The following is a 16,301-nucleotide window of genomic DNA, read 5'->3' on the forward strand; positions in this document are numbered from 1 at the left end:
GAGCCTCTGGGGCCATGAGAAATCAATCTATAATCACTCAGTTATTTTCCTGTTTCTTGTTAAATCCTGATATTGAGTTGTTGAATTGCTCCCTGGTACTCCACCTGACGAACTGTCAGCCAAAAACTGTTCAAATGTACTGACCCAGTTAAAAAGTTGGGTCACTGTGTACAAAGTTATCAAATAAAAAAAGAACTAATGCCTTAAATAAATGATTTAAAGCTCCTGTGAGCATTAGATTCTGATTTAACACTCATATTAACAGTAATGCTGCTTTATGGCTGACAATAGCAAACGAGGCCATTAGTAAAGATTCGACCATTTAATGTGATGTCATTTTGAAAACGTTGTTGCTCTGCATGGGGGTAGGTGTCAGACCAGATGACTGACAGCACACAAAGGAAAAGTTGTGTTTTACTTTTTTTGTGGTATGTAATTCATTTCAATGTAAAAGAAATCAGAATAACTTAAAAAGAAAAGAAAAATAAACCAGATAACACTATTTAAACATCTCCAGGAGAAGATCAGCAAAGTGATAAGACACTTCACCCACAGTGCCAAAACTCCTTACTGGAGCTTGAGTTGAAAACAGAATATTGTCACCATATCAGATATTAAAACTTAAAAAAAGTAATTGTTGAAACTGAAAACTAATGCTGGTTTTACCTTTTCTTTTCATCAGTTTCTGCTGTTTGATTCACAAGTTCACCTGTACAGTTTTTTATTTTGCTAGAACCACTGTTGTGAGAAGGAAGCTAAATTAACGCAGTTTAATTATAATAGCATGTGAATAAAGTTTCCAAAATCTCTGACATCAATCATCTAAAATGGGATATCTGATAGTGGACCAAAAACATAAAACTGTAAGAAGTAGCAAGATGACCTGCTCCAGCCATGAATCAATAGAGCAAAAGTTGAGTTGTAAATAAAAAGAATCAAACAAGCTTTTCTTTATCTCACACTCTTTTACCTCAGTAATGACTATTTTTATATTGATACCCTCTTCGACTGAAGACAGACTAAATATTTATATCAATTTGATTTATTAAACAATTAAAAACATTTAAAAATGCTCAAACTCTCATTGATAAAAAGAAATAAAAGACAGATCTTAAGAGAAATTAAAACCAAAAACACGACTCACACATTTACAGAAAGACTGTACAACAATATACAAAGAAACTGAATAAAGACGCCAGACGTTCTTCTGTTCTGGTGAAACTGTTCATGTCTGACAAATTCTGGTCAAGCACTCACACTGTTCAAGAACTTAACTGTGGTTATGTTTGCTCTCATGACAACAAAGTGATGAGTGCGTCCAGAAACTTGCTCCTGTCCTCCGTCTTCAGCTCAATGACTGCAGAGAAAAAAAAAAAATTAAGAGTTTATGAACATACTAAACAGAAGTGTGTTTGTGAATGACTGTTCATAATTATATAGGACTGATCTGAGCAGTCAGTCAGGTTTGAGAACTCAAGTTTTGGTAAAGATGAAGTCAATGCTGCCACCTTGTGTCTGGACAGGGAATACCAATTTCAACACCACAATTCATACACAGCTAAATGACTGAGTCTCTTACTTGAAGTGTCAAAATGGTCATGAAGAGTTCTGGAGCTGGTGCTTTCGGCAGCTTTCTCAAACGCTCGGCCAAAGAAACTGAAACAGATACAAAGAGAGGAGAGAAGGTCTGAGGAACCTGGGCTTCGTTTTTGTAAAATTCAATCTGTTTACATACATTTAAACTGCACTAATACAAAATAAAGTGGCATAATTAGTAAATAACTTTATCAGAAGAAAAATACCCCAAAACAATCTAGAAGTATCAACAGTTCAATCATTTTTGAATGAAACCAAACAATGTGTTACGTCTTCTATTTTTGGATTCTTTCATTACACCTTGATAGCATTGAAAGCAAGTTAAACAAATATAAATATTGTCAAGATTTAAAGATATCTCAGGCAAACATTTTAAATGTCCCTCAAGTGGTGTGATCAAATGGAAACCTGGATTGAATCTGTCTGTCCTATTATTACCTTTCCCTTCAAGCCATACACAACAAGGCAAGAACAAAGCATTAACTTTTTCACTGGAGTGTCTCTGCAGAGAAAAGCTAAAACTTAAGAGTTTATTTTAAGTTGTTACTGAAAAATAAGACCTAAAGTCAGAATTTCTAATATATTACAGAGACATGAAAATAATTTATGTAGCTCATAATATATTGTAAATATCCTTCAAATCTTTAAAAGGAAGGTCTTACTTCTTCTTGTCAGAGGTCTCAGACTCAGGTGGGATTCCCACAACAATGACAGTTCCCTTCTCCACGTCCTTGGGCGCAGCCATGATGAGAGGAAGCAGTTTGCAGCGCTTATTTCTTGTCTAGCAGACAAAGGTGTTATTTTATATTAGCGTGGAAACACCAACTGAAGCATCTTTCCCGCAATCTGAATAGTTTGATACTCACAGAATGAACGAAAGCCTTCAGGAGATATTTGCTGAGCAGAGTCAAAGCCATGGGTTTAGAAAAGAGCTTCACGTCAGGTGTGCCCTGAATATTCATGATAGAGTCATGATAGAGTGTTATTATTGAGAAGCAGCCACACAGACACACTTCCTGGGGTTATAACACACTCGTACCTCCATGAGGTAGCAGTACAGAAACGGTCCCTGAGACAGGATGAGGTTGGTACAGATGCAGCTGGCTACAGTCTGTTGGATCGCCATGAGCTTCTTCTTAGCCAGGTCGATGCCTGTGTGGAGACGATCCAGATTACTCCTGCAAAGAGACCAAAGAGGAGCAGAGTTAACTTCTTAGTGAGTTTATCTCATCATTCCTGACATGTCGCAGCTTTGAACCACTCGTCCTGGTCATCACATCGACATGTTTGTATTTAACCAACTTCATTAAAGCAGAAGCATCATGTACATAAGGAGTTGCACACCTTGAGAGAGAGTCCAGAGCCCTGATGAAGTTATCGCTGTCGCTCTCATCTTTCTCAGTGCTCTCCAGCAAAGCTGTGGTAGCGTGCACCATGTCACTGGCCAGAAAACGGTTCTTGAAGCCAAAATGAACGCCAAATGTCTGGATGCGGATGTCCTTCATACTTTGAGGGTGGAAAGAAAAGTCAGTAACTGCATTCAAAATGTATGTGAAGCGTTATTTCTGTCAGGCAGTTCATGGAGTCATACCCATATTTGATGGAAGACTCTTCAATAACGTCTCTGAGGTTTTCTTTTATTGAAAAGTCCATGGAGTTAAATTTCTGCCTCACTTGCTTCAGGGGTAGTCTGATGAAGAGAGTGTAAACAGCTCGATGTCATGCCAACACCTTAATCTGAGTCAATTTACTGTGATTTATATTTTTGATAGATGCCGCATCACTGATACACAAAGCATTGATTTCTAATCGACTTACCCCATGTCGGCAAGGAACTCCTGGAGTTTCTTTTGGCCGTTTAACGTCCACAACTTGAAGCTGCATGATGTGTAACATGAATTACAGATACTTTCATACAGGGACCAGTGCTGGTAGAGGGTTAGACGGAGGCTGAGGGAGAAGGTTAAGGAAACCTCAAGAGAGAGAATTAAAAAAAAAAAGTTGAGAGATTCTGGTCACTCTGACACTCGCTCAGGGAAAAGACACAGGTGTTAAGACCCTTTTATCATGACAACCTTTTCAGATACAGCAAGGATACTCATATTCAAAGGAGATCCTCATGCAATCGATAGAGAGGGAATTTTCATCATCCTCATTTCTGTGGTTGTGGCGGGAGACGTGCCGCTGCATTGTGGCGATGTCTGTGATGTACTTCATACTAAAAATGGACAAAACAGAAAACACACTTATAGAAAAATTGGTGAAGTACTTAATTTAACAGCATGTCCTCAAGATTAATTCAAAGTCAGTCAGTTATGGGTTTGAGACTGTCATCGGAAACTTCTTACTGTGTGATCTTATCATGAACCCACTGGTCTGTCAACCCGATGACGGCCCACCTATACAGAGAAAATTCAACCGTCATCTAACAGTTCGTGAAATGCTCCTCAAATATTTTCATTTCATGAAGAAAAGAAAAGTTTGTCAGATCGATTACCAGAGCATGTCTTTGGTATCTTTGGTTAACACCCATGCCAGCTCAAAAAACATCAGGGAAGCCTGAGAGAAGAAAAGACAGTCTGAATACAATGATGCATCAAAATACTCTGAAATGTGGTTGATGAGAAACATCTTGTGTCAAAACTGAAACAACAAATATTAAATAAGAGACACTCACAGAGGTCCCATGATATTCATACTGCTCGTAGTCAAACAAGATTTCCCTCCTGAGAAATAATCGAAACATTAGCATCAATAAAAAGAGCAGCATGTCATTACATTAAACATTGTGACACTTCCTCAGAAACATTTCACCTTCGGGCCTCCCACTCCCTCTTTGCTCGCTGTCTGTCAATTCTCCTCTCAATGGCCCCCTGCAACAGCACAATAACAAGCACACAATTACTGCAGCCATGTCAACACTCCTCTGATCCATGTAAGCGTTGTGTTAACGCACCTCGTCAAATCTCCTCCGTTTACCAGAAGGCTCTGAGCCTTCATCGCTCTCATTTCCGGAATCATCTCCCTCCTCCTCTTCATCTCGAAAGATATCATCATAAGATGGCACACTGAGGTCATCATCCTGTTTGATTAGCAGCTTTATCTGTGGGTGACAGGGTTTGATTTACAGACACATATGATGCAGGACATTCAAAGCAAACGTCTGAGTTCCATTATTGATGATCATTAGAGATGAAATAAGAATTATCATCACCTGTGTGTCATTGTAGACATTAACTACATCTACGGGTCTGTGCGTGTCACAGACAAAAAAGATCGAGTCATCGTCCGGCTGCAGCATCTCAAGAAGGTCAACATTTGCCCCGCAGTTAATGAGAACGAAGTACTTGAACTAAAACACAGAAAAAGCATTTATTTAATATGAGAATGAGCAACAGATCTTCTTTGCCACTCATTAAGTCACTTAGCAATAAGTAAAATCAGGTCTGATTTATTCTCACCTGTTCTTTGTGTTCAAGGAAAGCAGTGCTGAGGTCCTGCCATCCTGTGACTGGCACAAGTGTGTACTGGACCTGATCACAGTGGAAGAGTGCCTGGTAAAGAGAGAAAAAACATGTTTACCAGTTCCAGGGTATATGCTAAAATCCTGAGGTTGATTTCAATACCTTTTTAAGACTTTTTCAAAAACCTTTAAAAAAGTTTTAAGACTTAATCCCAACTTTCAGTTGTTGTTGGCATCCACTTTTTAACAGTTGTAGTTTACATTTTTACAGAAATGGTGTAAGCTAAGGAGGAATAAAGCTTGAAAGAACAAATGAAACTAAACCCAGGTTTATCGACACTCCCACAACAAGATACAGGAGTTATTCAAGGCCAACTTGCTGAAGAAAATGAGAAAATATTTAATTATTTTTAAAATTTAGGACATGTGCCGGAGATTGTGTGATTTGCTTTAGTGTTGTATTTAATTTCTCTTTATGAAATTAGAAATGACGTTAATTTATAGCTGGTGTTTATACCGCTTACAATCCTTATTGTTGTATTTTATTGTAACTAGAGTCCATATGTATTTTTTTATTTTATTCTTTTTTATCTTTATATTTTTCTACTGACTCCATCGATTTCTGCTGTTAACACAACATTTTTCCAGTTTGGGATCAATAAAGTAACTCTATTCTTTTCTATTCTATTCTATTTTAGAACTTTATCGGCTGAATGTTTAATATCCCAAATTAGGGGGCAGTTGCAAGGAGGAAAATAAATATTCATGGATATTTTTTGGGTCAAAGCTTGAATACCTATGAAACCTAATACTTCATAAAACCACAATTAAGACTTTTTAATACTTTTTAAGGCCCTTAATTTTCCCAAAATTGATTTAATACTTTTTAAGACCCCGCGGACACCCTGAGTTCAATCATTCATTCATTCACATAACATCATCTCATAATCCTAAAGGAACACAAAATCTGAGGGAAATATTAACTAAAAACAAATCATGCAAGAAATAAGTTTTCAAAAAACATTCCAAGATCAGATCAGGGCAGTAACTACATCTGACAACTGTGAATCTACAGGACCTGCATTTGACAGATAATAACTTGGGGAAAATCTCTCAGTTAGTTGACCAGGTCAACTTATTAAAGTATAAGAGACAAAATAAATTATCTAGTGGTAAATGATACTGTAGATATTTAAGTTTCCTGCGGATCAGCACGATCTGCACAACTGAGTTTTCTGATTTTGAACAGCTACATGAGCTAACGCTTGCTAACAGACAGCTTATTATCTTACCTGTAGTATCTTACAGGCACAGAGAGCGTCGATATCTGAAGCCACCAGGAGAGCGACTCTCTGAAAAGGCAGTGTTAATCAAACACTCTTCATACAAAACATTTGTAAACGACATATGAGAGAGACAACAGCAGCTATCCAGGTTAGCGAACACAGTCCATTGTAGAAGTAAGCTAACCCAGAGTAACTGCGTCCTCGTCAAACTTACCTGGTTGGCAACAACCTCATAAAACTCCTTCCTAATGTCCGTGATGAACATCTTGAAACAGCCGATTAAAAGCCTTAGGATAAGATAAACAGCGTTAAATTTGCATGAACCACGGTTTATTTTGGTTAGCTGTCAGACACGGAGCTCTTTCACTGCAGTACTGTTCCCTGTTGGAAATGTGGCGCCAAATTGGCACGTCACTGCCAGCCAATCACTATGAGGGAAATAATGGACGTCACATGTTTGCACCACGCCTTCCAGGATGGGTTTTTTTTTTTTTTTTTTTTTTTTTTTTTGGAATGTATCTTTTGTAAAATGAAGTGGAAACCACATGTCATATTTTTTTTATGAATGTAAATGTGTCCGAAACTTTTGGTCCCAGATCCAGCTATGGTTGGAGAGAAAGAATATATCAATTAAATTAGAATCACATGTAGAAATTTTACATGGAATGGTTTTGGAAAACAAATCAGACAACTTGCTGGTTAATGTAATCTTTATATTGGCAAAAAATTACATACATAACTCTAAATCTTTCAAGTCCCCACCTGCATTTAAAGGTTTTATTAATGAGTTTAAAAATGTATTATAAATCTATAAAACTTATGAAATAGACAAATGCAATAGAGCTTCTGAATCAAATACAAAATTATAATTTAATTGACCCTTGACCCTGAAATAAATAAATGTATTTTATTTTATTTTCTCTTTTATTTATTTATTTCTTTATTGACTATACACTGTTCGGTGTAATGTTTGTTTAATGTTACTTTTCCTACTCAATCGAATGTACACAATGTGATTGAATATGAAATGTTATGTGCCTTACAGTTTGTAACTAAAAATAGATTTTTTTAAAATTTTTTTTTTAAAAAGGCTGGGGCTTTTTTAAAATTTTTTCTTTTTGCTTTTTTTCCCCCCTTTTTTGCCTTTAGAAAGTGGAGAAAAAGTGACAAAAGCACTGTGTAATACATAAAACTGTACAGTTGTTTTTACACGGAGTCCAAAAAATAGTCGGAGGCCACAAATTGTGTTAACACAAAAAAGGCTTTGCTTAAAAAGGAAACTTGCTAAAACCGAAGTAGGTTATACACCATTAACAATTTTGGCCACTCATTTTAGTATACCTTTGGACCATTTAATAAGCTTTAACCTTTTATATGTTAATGTTGTTGTTATATGCTGATCCAATTTAGTCATATAGTATATTTATATTGTTTGTATTGGCAAAAAAGTGCACAAATTTAGGTAAGACTGCAACTACAAAACAAAAAATACATATAAAAAGTGTTTCTAATCTGCACAGTTATGTTGCTGTTTATTTATCACTCACTCTGCACTGTCTATTACTGCATATTTCTGTGCAGTGTTTCTGTTTGTGCATATATGTAAAACTGAATTTCCCACAATGAGATTAATAAAGCATATTTTCTTCTAAATGTGTGTTTGCATTTGTCAGTCACAACTGAAAAACAGACAACTGAGTGAGACAAATATGCAAAGGACAGCATATATTGTAAGATTATGTAGAAACATCATCATCAAGTGTCACAAAAAGTCATTAAAAGCATCACAACATGTACAATCAGGAAACTGTACCAGCATGAACGGCTGCTATATGCTCCTGTAAGCCAAGGCAAATCATGATGACATCAATAAAGCAAACAGGAAAGTTTTAGCATAATCCCTTTTCATGACAAGATCTGAAAGAGACCTGATGCAAATTACTGGTACTTAAATTAGGAAAATGTAAATATGAGGGTTTGATAGGAAGTACTGAAGGAGGTATGTTGCTCTAAATGTGTGACCCATGCAGGATTTTATCAAAATGCAGCTGACTCTAAAGAATGTTCTTTTTTGTTTGGCTAAAGCCCATGTGCCTTCAAATGTGATTTCATCACATAAAGTCATTACATTGAGGTTAACAAACAAATATTCAAAAGTCAAGTTAACATGCCCCAAAACCAAAAATACACTTAGACCTGTACACTATCACAAAAACCCCTTTAAGATTGACAGAGTGAAATCAAAAGTGACATTTTGCTCATCTCAGTTGAACATTTACATGATTTCATCCAGAAAACTTCACATTTTAATCCAACAGCCTGCCCAAAAGAAAGAAAGAAAATGCATAAATATTTCTTCTGAGGTAAAGAGAGGCTGCATGCCATTTTTTACACCATGATATATCTTCCAAACTAAATCCTAAAAACTGTAAAACAATAAAAACTGCAAATTTAACAACTACTGTGTTTCACATGACAGTGAACATACACTGTAACATGCAGTATGTACTTCATTCATTACCGAACAGCAGTGAAGTAATGTTGTAACAAAGGCACAAATTCATCATTTTTTTCTGCCAAGTTTGGTCTGAAACCACTGAGATCCAGCTGATTTAAGCTTGTCTCATAGTGAAGAGAAAAGGTGCTTTTTTGACCCTGCAAAACTTTGGCTGGTTCAAAACGAAAACACAAACAAAGAGGTTTGTCTGTTTTGTTGCATTTCAACCTGCAAAAACAGTTACATCTGAGAGAAATTCAGCATTTTCTCTTCAGATAAAATCATAGATAAAAGACAAAAGGAATAAGAAAACAGAAACCGAAATTCTGTAAACATAAAAATAATCACAGAAAGTAGTCTTCTCCATCTTATGTTAAATAAACAAATCAACTCTGACTTCACTCGCGAATAAAAGTATTAACAGGATAGAAAACCTGACCAGCAGGAACACTGGGAGGCTAGCACCATCACCTGGAGAGGTTACATACAGTCTGACCTCTGAACAGTAAATAAAAGCAGACCTTAAATTAGCCTGAGACACTTTTATCTCTTAGTTCTGTAGAGTCCGATCTTAAACTGTGATTAGCAGGTGTGCTGTCCAGTTACTGCTGAGATGTGGTTTGTGTTTGAGAGAAGTGGAGCTGCTACATTACGCCGTTGATTCTTAGGACTGGGCGCACAATACGATATGACAATCACAATGTTCCAGATATGAATCAAACTGTGGATGGAAACATTCAAAATATATCAGAGGAAGATGGAGAGATTCTACGTGATGAGTGGAGCTGTGGAGATGAAGTTACAAAGTTTTCTTATTCCTGCTGGCGCACAAGGGCAAATAAGCTGGTGCTTTAGAAAACACTGGACCTTGTTTTGATATGTACAAAGATAACCGAATACTGAGACAGTTGTGTTTCCAGTGATATCTTTCTTTTTTTTCCATAAATTCTGTGGAAAGACCAAAACCTTCAAAGAACTCATTCTACTTTATATGCACAACATTGCACTGGACGTATGTGACCTATTTCTTTTTTTAAAGATAGACAACATTGTCTATGGTATCAAAGTGTATCACGAATGGCACAAACTTATGTGAGCAGTGAGTGGATGCTGCGAGAGCTTCACTGATGTGTCATCTTCTTAGAGAACAACATCCGAGATATTAGTGAGTGACAGGAGAGTCACATATTGTGTAAGGAGCTGATATTACAATAAATAGGACATAAGGGATGATAACAGGCCTTACTCTTGAACTTATTATCTATAATATACTTCTATCAATAGCTGAAATCAAGTCTAGTGTCAATAAATAGTTCCACTTACTTAAGAGGTATTTTGAGATATAGTTTGTCAGCTCTCTAGCTTGGCCTATTGATAAGGACTATTTAAATGAATACTATGTAATGTTATTATTTTTTTACTTCTTTCTCTGTTCAAATTGTTTCCTTTATCAGTACAACACACAAGCATCCTTTTTAAATAATAAAGAAACATATCTCAACATCTGAAGAACATCTTTCAGTTTTTGGAATAATTGAAGATAAAAAAGGCATAATGAGAATAAGGAATGATTTAAACATAAAAGTGTTGTTATCCCTTTTCTGAGCTCAACTATCCAGTAGTGTAGATCTGTCTAAAATGTCTTAGCCCTGCCTTTGAAACCGGCACTGTAAAGAAACAATCGCATACAGTGATGCCTACATAGAGATGAATTTCACAGCAGCAGAGCCAGAGATCGATGGGCAGTGGACTATCAGAGCAGTGCTTTTGTAGCTTACTTGTTTTGCTGTTGAAGTGATCTAGAGGCACATACACAGGGTGTGCAGGACTGGGCTGTATGCATACATTTTGTGTGTGTTATGCATTAGGATTTAAAATCCACACTTCAGGATGTGTGTGAAGCTGCTGTTCTACTGCTTTGGATTGTTTAACTGGTTGCAATTTACATCAACTCTCAGTCAACTGTTCAGGAGAATTAAATGTCCTTTGAGTTACAAAGTTAACCCATGTGTGACTGTTCACCAAACAAAAAGAATATCCTACAATACACTGACAAAAATTGACGATAAAACAATAAATATTGACACACTGCCCAGCCCAAAAGGGAGTGAAACCCAAACAAGGAGGATTACCATGTAACCCAGTATTAATGACTCCAGTATGATCCAGTGAGAGCTGGCCTACAGGGGCAGGATGTAGTTGGAGTTAGCCAGTTTGCGCTCCTGTGCAGCAGGAACAGTGTCTCTGTGACGTAGAGGTCTGTGGCAGTCTGGGTCCTGAAGAGGAGGGTAGTGTTGTCTGTAACACAGCCAGGCGAAGGTCAGGCCCAGCAGAGAACCCACCAACACATCTACACCAGGGGGAGAAGTTAAAACACACACATACACACATGAGTGAGGAGTCTGCAGCTTCACGTTAATACTTTAAGAAAGTTGTAGTATCAGGAAAAATGTAAGAGGGAATTCTTGCTATGAAGGATTTTGGGCTACAGCATTTTGACTGACTTCTAATTTATGTATTTTAGGATTGATTCTTATTCAAATTAAATATTTATCTTAAATAAAACACAGCATCAATTTAAAAAAAAACAGTTTACATTAGAAAACTTGTTTTGCTGACATTGGAAAATGTTAACCCTTCTGCTTGGACTGCATTAATACTCATGCTTTGCTGTTAGATCTCACAAGGGCTGCAACACATACAAATGCAGATTTCCTTGTCCTACACTGTGATAGCTTTTTTTAAAACCAATTTAATGTCCCTAGATTCTTTCCAAACCCCTCCTAGGTGGAGATATAGTGGAAATAATGTGTACTTTGTTTCCCTTGAGATTCAAGGGGACAAACAAGTCCCCCGTTCAAGAGACGCAGACAAATATCAGCATGAACACACACTAAATTATTCAAACTCATGTAAAATTAAATGTTAAAAATCGAGGATGCTGGGGAGGTGGAGGGTGTTCAATTTCTGAAAGCAGACAGCAGAGAGGTAGTGAGGGTGTAGAGCTCAGTGTTGTGTGAAATGTGGCAATAAAATGACTTCCTCAGCTGCCAAAACTGATACAAGGCTCCATAAATCTGAGAACAATGTGGACATGAAACACTATTAACCCTTCTTGGTTTTTATGCTTTGCTAACATGAGTTAAAAGCTCCCATATGAAAAATATCTTATAAAAGAAGCAGCCCCAAACACACCCCCACTCCAAACCAGAAAAACCAGGCAATGACTGAATGAAGCAGCCAAAGCAGTGAAATGAAATGGAAACTCAGCCTTATTATCACACTGTCATGATTTGTTGTTTTCCTTTGATTTTAATTTGACAATCTGAGACATTTCTGTGACTCTGACCTTGCCAGTGGTGTTTGTAGTCGCAGGTTCTGGAGAGAGCAATCACTGCTGCAGTGAGTAAAGGGGTGAGGAAGGCACACAGCCGCCACGCTCTGCCTTGACCTGCTGCATTGAAGCAGCGCAGCTTCCCCGCAATGTACAGTGCTGTGAAACCCAAACCTGCAAATGCAACTGGAACCAGAGAGAAAGGACAGACAAGGAGATCAGAGCCAGAGAGAACTCAAAGACTGAGATGGAGGAATGCTTTCAGGAATAAAAAGGGATGCTTTCTTGCTAACAGAACAAAATAAAAGCCTGAGGGCTAGCATTCATTTTCATATACAGATTTATTGAGACATTATGCCCTCCTGTCCTACTTAGTGCATTTATGGATCTTCCCTGTTGCATCCACTGGGGCATAATCAACAGTAAAAAGCTCTTACAGGATGAGTGTCCACTTGGAAAGCTCTTCCTGCCCTCTATGACCACATCTGGGTCACCGCTGCAGTGTAACTCTGGGTTCATCTGTCCGTCTGGGAAACAGCGGTAGAAGAAGTCCGGCCGCGGCCTAAGCAGCGACAAACAAAGAGAAAGCATCTTTAAGATCCAAGCCACTGTAACACTGGGCTTTAGAGTCATGCTTTAGTGTTGTGTTCCAATCTTACCTGCCAACAACAAGCTTGATGACATTTGTAAAAACTCCGTTCAGCACCAGAGTCAGAGTCACAGCTGGAGAGAAACAAACAGAGAAGTATACTGACTTATTGGTTCTCATAAGTGATCAAACAGAAAAACAATAGGTTTACATTAAGTTTTCATACCCAGAGTGGCCTCCTTCAAATCCCCTTTCTCTGTCCTCTTCATGGAGGTGAATATGAAGATTACAATCAGTGGGGTGAAAACCGCCACACTCTAAAGCAAATAAAAAAAAAACATCCTCAACATAAACATCAAAACTTGTTAATTTGCACAATTCAAAGAGCAGTTCAGATGATGTGTAAAATATTGATTCAAACAGAAATGATTGTTAGAAAGTCTTTTAACACCTTTATTAAAGTCCAAACAGTCCAAAGACAACATTTCAATACTGAAAGTGTGGGGAATGTGTTATGAAAAAAACAGCCAGAGGAACATCTTCCCACTATTTACAGGTCAAAACTTTGAGCCCTTCAGTAGCATAACATTAAAAAGCATGACTCTGTATTGGACATCACTGCATGGGCTTAAAATCACATCCAAAAAATAAAAGTACCATCTTTCAACAAAGCTTGTCACTGCATCCACAAATGATGGTTAAATCTTTGCAATGCAAAATGGAAACTATATATGAACATGATCCAAAGACATTGGCTTCAGCCAACTTAAGTTGGACTGGGACAAAAATAATTTTAAAGTAGCAGCAAATTTAATTTATTTTCACAGACTTCAAGATCAACTTTTTATTATTTTCTGTTGAGTACTACACCAAGTCACAGAAATCTAATGTCCGCAGAGGAAGACTTTTTTAGAGCATCCATCATAACAAAGAACTTAAATCTTTTACACCAGCAACTGTTTAGATGTGAACAAAATCATCTTTGAAAAACATGTGTTTTTGGTGAATGATTTGTGAGCTGAAAGGCATTTAATTTGTAAAAAAAAGGATAAATAAATATACTTTTTTTTCACACAGAGGGATGGGAGAAGTGTGTTTATATTCCCGACATTGATTAATTCAAGACAGATTATATAACCGTGGTCGTTATAAGACAGTGGCATGAAATATTACTCACAAACATAAGGGAGGTTGGCACATGGTCACGCTCCACACGATGGAATTTATACAACCACATCTCCTCTGGCTGGATCTCACGGAGGAAAGGAGGAAGCTGCTCCGTCACACTACATGGACAGAGACAAAGTGCATTACATGGTCACTCTTTATTTAAATAAAGCTAGCTTTAAGGGGTCTAGATACAATAGCAAAAAGTTCAAAAGTCAAACTTACAGAAACACAACCAACAGAGCCATCCTGATGGAAACTTCCGACAGGAAACCACGAAGCAGCCTCCTCTTCATTTTGTTGTTTTGGAGTGGACCTCAGTCAACAGCGAACATTGTCACTCCATCTTCCCGAACTAAACCAAGACTACAAAGACAAAACAGATGATTCCAAACGAGCCTATTGAAAAGTCCAACTGAAGAGCTAACGTTTAGTCAACACTACAAACATCTGCTTCCTATGATACCGCGGGATTAACTGAGAAACAGAAAAATCTTTCTCTGTTTTGTCTTGGAAGAGGTTTCACTATAAAATTTGCCCACGCACACAGATGTGAAAACACAAACATTAACTGAAGGACTTATTTTTGACCAAACCTGTATGACAACTTCCTGAAAAGCAAGTATCTATACTTGATTTAGATGGAAATGTGACTGAAAGCCAATACGATACCTATGTGACACATCACCATTACTGGTATAAGAAAAGAATCAAGATGCAAACAGGCTTTTAATTCAAGTGAGGTGTTAACAATCACTTACGAGTTTTAGTATTCCTTTGGCCACTTCAGTTTCACTTAATACTTCACATCTTCATTTGAAAATATTCAGCATAATATTCAGCATTACACAAAGTGGAGAAGTTTTGATTTGCTATGTTCTTCTTAGGATATCTGTTGTTTAAGTGAATTTGTTCAAGTTGTCCGCTATTTAACTTTACACTGAGAGCATCGCTCATCGTTGGATTGACTATATCAGATTTTCCTATTGAACAGATCAATAATTCAGGCATCTTTACAAAATAATGTGACTAGACACTGAAATTTATGCAGATCTCAGAGAAGACTGAAACTATCCAACAGTGATTTCAAATCACAGTAAAGAGTAAAAACTTATGTAAACAACAGTTTCTCAGTGACTTAAGCAGTCACACATCAGCACTGACTTGCGACCCTTGTACTTCACTTTTACCTGGCTAAAAGGGATACTGAGAACTACATAAAACAGTTGAAAATTTTAATTATAGAGTTTCTGTGTAACCTCATTACTCTGCTTACATTTCTGGGTAAATATTTGTAAGGTTAAATTTAATATCCTTCATCTTGTTTTCTGTCTAACCTCCCAGTCCTGTCTGCAACCTGGTTTAAAGGCCATCCTGCTGCACCTGTGCCACCTTTTTTCTATTTTAATGCTGGATCAAGCAATGAACACATTTTAAAAAACAATGTTAAGTGTGCGTTAGTCAGACTCTACTGAAACAGGGAAAATACACAGGTTGAAAAAACCCACTTTAAAGGAAGAAACAAGCTGTTAGCAGACTAAGCTAGGCTAGTTAGCAACATCTGTCAAAGAAAACCTGGCCCATTTCCGTGTTCTTAAAGCAGGAGTCCCGATATCGTTACCTACCTGAAGCAGATGTTTTATTTTTATCTTTTCGTCCTCATATTTAAACTTGCCAAATATAAAAAGCAGGCCAGGACATCTTCTATGGTGCTGCCGACTGTGAGAGTCGTTGAGGATAGTTGAGGTCCTGACAGAGGCAGGGATGCCACGGAGATGATGAGCTGCGCCAAGCTAGAGGAATTACAACGACGACTTCCGGTTTCATATTTCAAAACAAGAGCATACTCTTTAAAAAAGTAGAAATGCACAGCTCTTGAATTGTATCAGGTTACCATAAGTTAAAGTTTTATAAATACTACTGTTCTGATGTTATAACCAAATAAACAACTTCTTTATGATATTTCCCAAAAGCGTTTTTGCCGATTCAAAGAACGCATTGATTTCAACCGGAAATGATCGTGAACATTATTTTATCAACTTAATTTACGGATGAGAGAAGCCACGTCACGTTAAAGGTTGCCATCTAGGGGTCCAAACCCTGATGTTTTCATGATTGTTTTTTAACTGTGCACAATTCTATTACCAGACAAAGAAAGTTAAAGTGTAAAATTTTAAGGTTGCTAACGGGTTTCTAAAGACACAAGTTTATAGATTTAATCAGTCTCTTTTCCAGGGACAGTACATATTAGTTTCTGTAATTAGCCAGAGTTGGCCTAAAAGCTAGTCTCCTTTTGTAGTCCCTGTCCATATGTTAAAGTAGGCTACCCAAAAAGCCCAAGATAAAAACAAACAAAAACTATAAGAACG

At 37.2% G+C, this 16,301-nt stretch overlaps 2 protein-coding genes across 2 annotated transcripts; both read right to left on the reverse strand.

Annotated features, from left to right (window-relative positions):
- Positions 1-1,099: 1,099 nt before the first annotated feature.
- Positions 1,100-6,768, reverse strand: cdc45 (CDC45 cell division cycle 45 homolog (S. cerevisiae)). Its single transcript, XM_074670548.1, has 18 exons — positions 6,560-6,768; positions 6,352-6,411; positions 5,058-5,150; positions 4,811-4,948; positions 4,553-4,699; positions 4,411-4,469; positions 4,274-4,322; positions 4,094-4,155; positions 3,945-3,995; positions 3,695-3,814; positions 3,415-3,546; positions 3,188-3,286; positions 2,941-3,102; positions 2,636-2,774; positions 2,463-2,546; positions 2,259-2,377; positions 1,580-1,656; positions 1,100-1,357 (listed from the first exon to the last, which is right to left on the reverse strand). Exons 1-18 carry the CDS (start codon positions 6,608-6,610, stop codon positions 1,293-1,295), a joined length of 1,707 nt encoding a protein of 568 aa, XP_074526649.1. The 5' UTR covers positions 6,611-6,768; the 3' UTR covers positions 1,100-1,292.
- A 1,302-nt stretch (positions 6,769-8,070) lies between these two features.
- plpp5 (phospholipid phosphatase 5) lies at positions 8,071-15,714 on the reverse strand. The gene is made up of 8 exons (XM_074671190.1): positions 15,558-15,714; positions 14,158-14,298; positions 13,943-14,051; positions 12,992-13,082; positions 12,836-12,899; positions 12,614-12,738; positions 12,192-12,362; positions 8,071-11,192 (listed from the first exon to the last, which is right to left on the reverse strand). The coding sequence occupies exons 2-8, from the start codon at positions 14,226-14,228 to the stop codon at positions 11,023-11,025; spliced, it is 801 nt and encodes a 266-aa protein (XP_074527291.1). The 5' UTR covers positions 14,229-14,298; positions 15,558-15,714; the 3' UTR covers positions 8,071-11,022.
- Positions 15,715-16,301: the final 587 nt, after the last annotated feature.

The sequence above is a fragment of the Halichoeres trimaculatus genome, unplaced genomic scaffold (genome assembly GCF_033239565.1).
Source record: "Halichoeres trimaculatus isolate MK-OKI-2021-1 unplaced genomic scaffold, fHalTri1.1 fHalTri1_scaffold_5, whole genome shotgun sequence".
In the NCBI taxonomy this organism is placed as follows: Eukaryota; Metazoa; Chordata; class Actinopteri; order Labriformes; family Labridae; genus Halichoeres; species Halichoeres trimaculatus.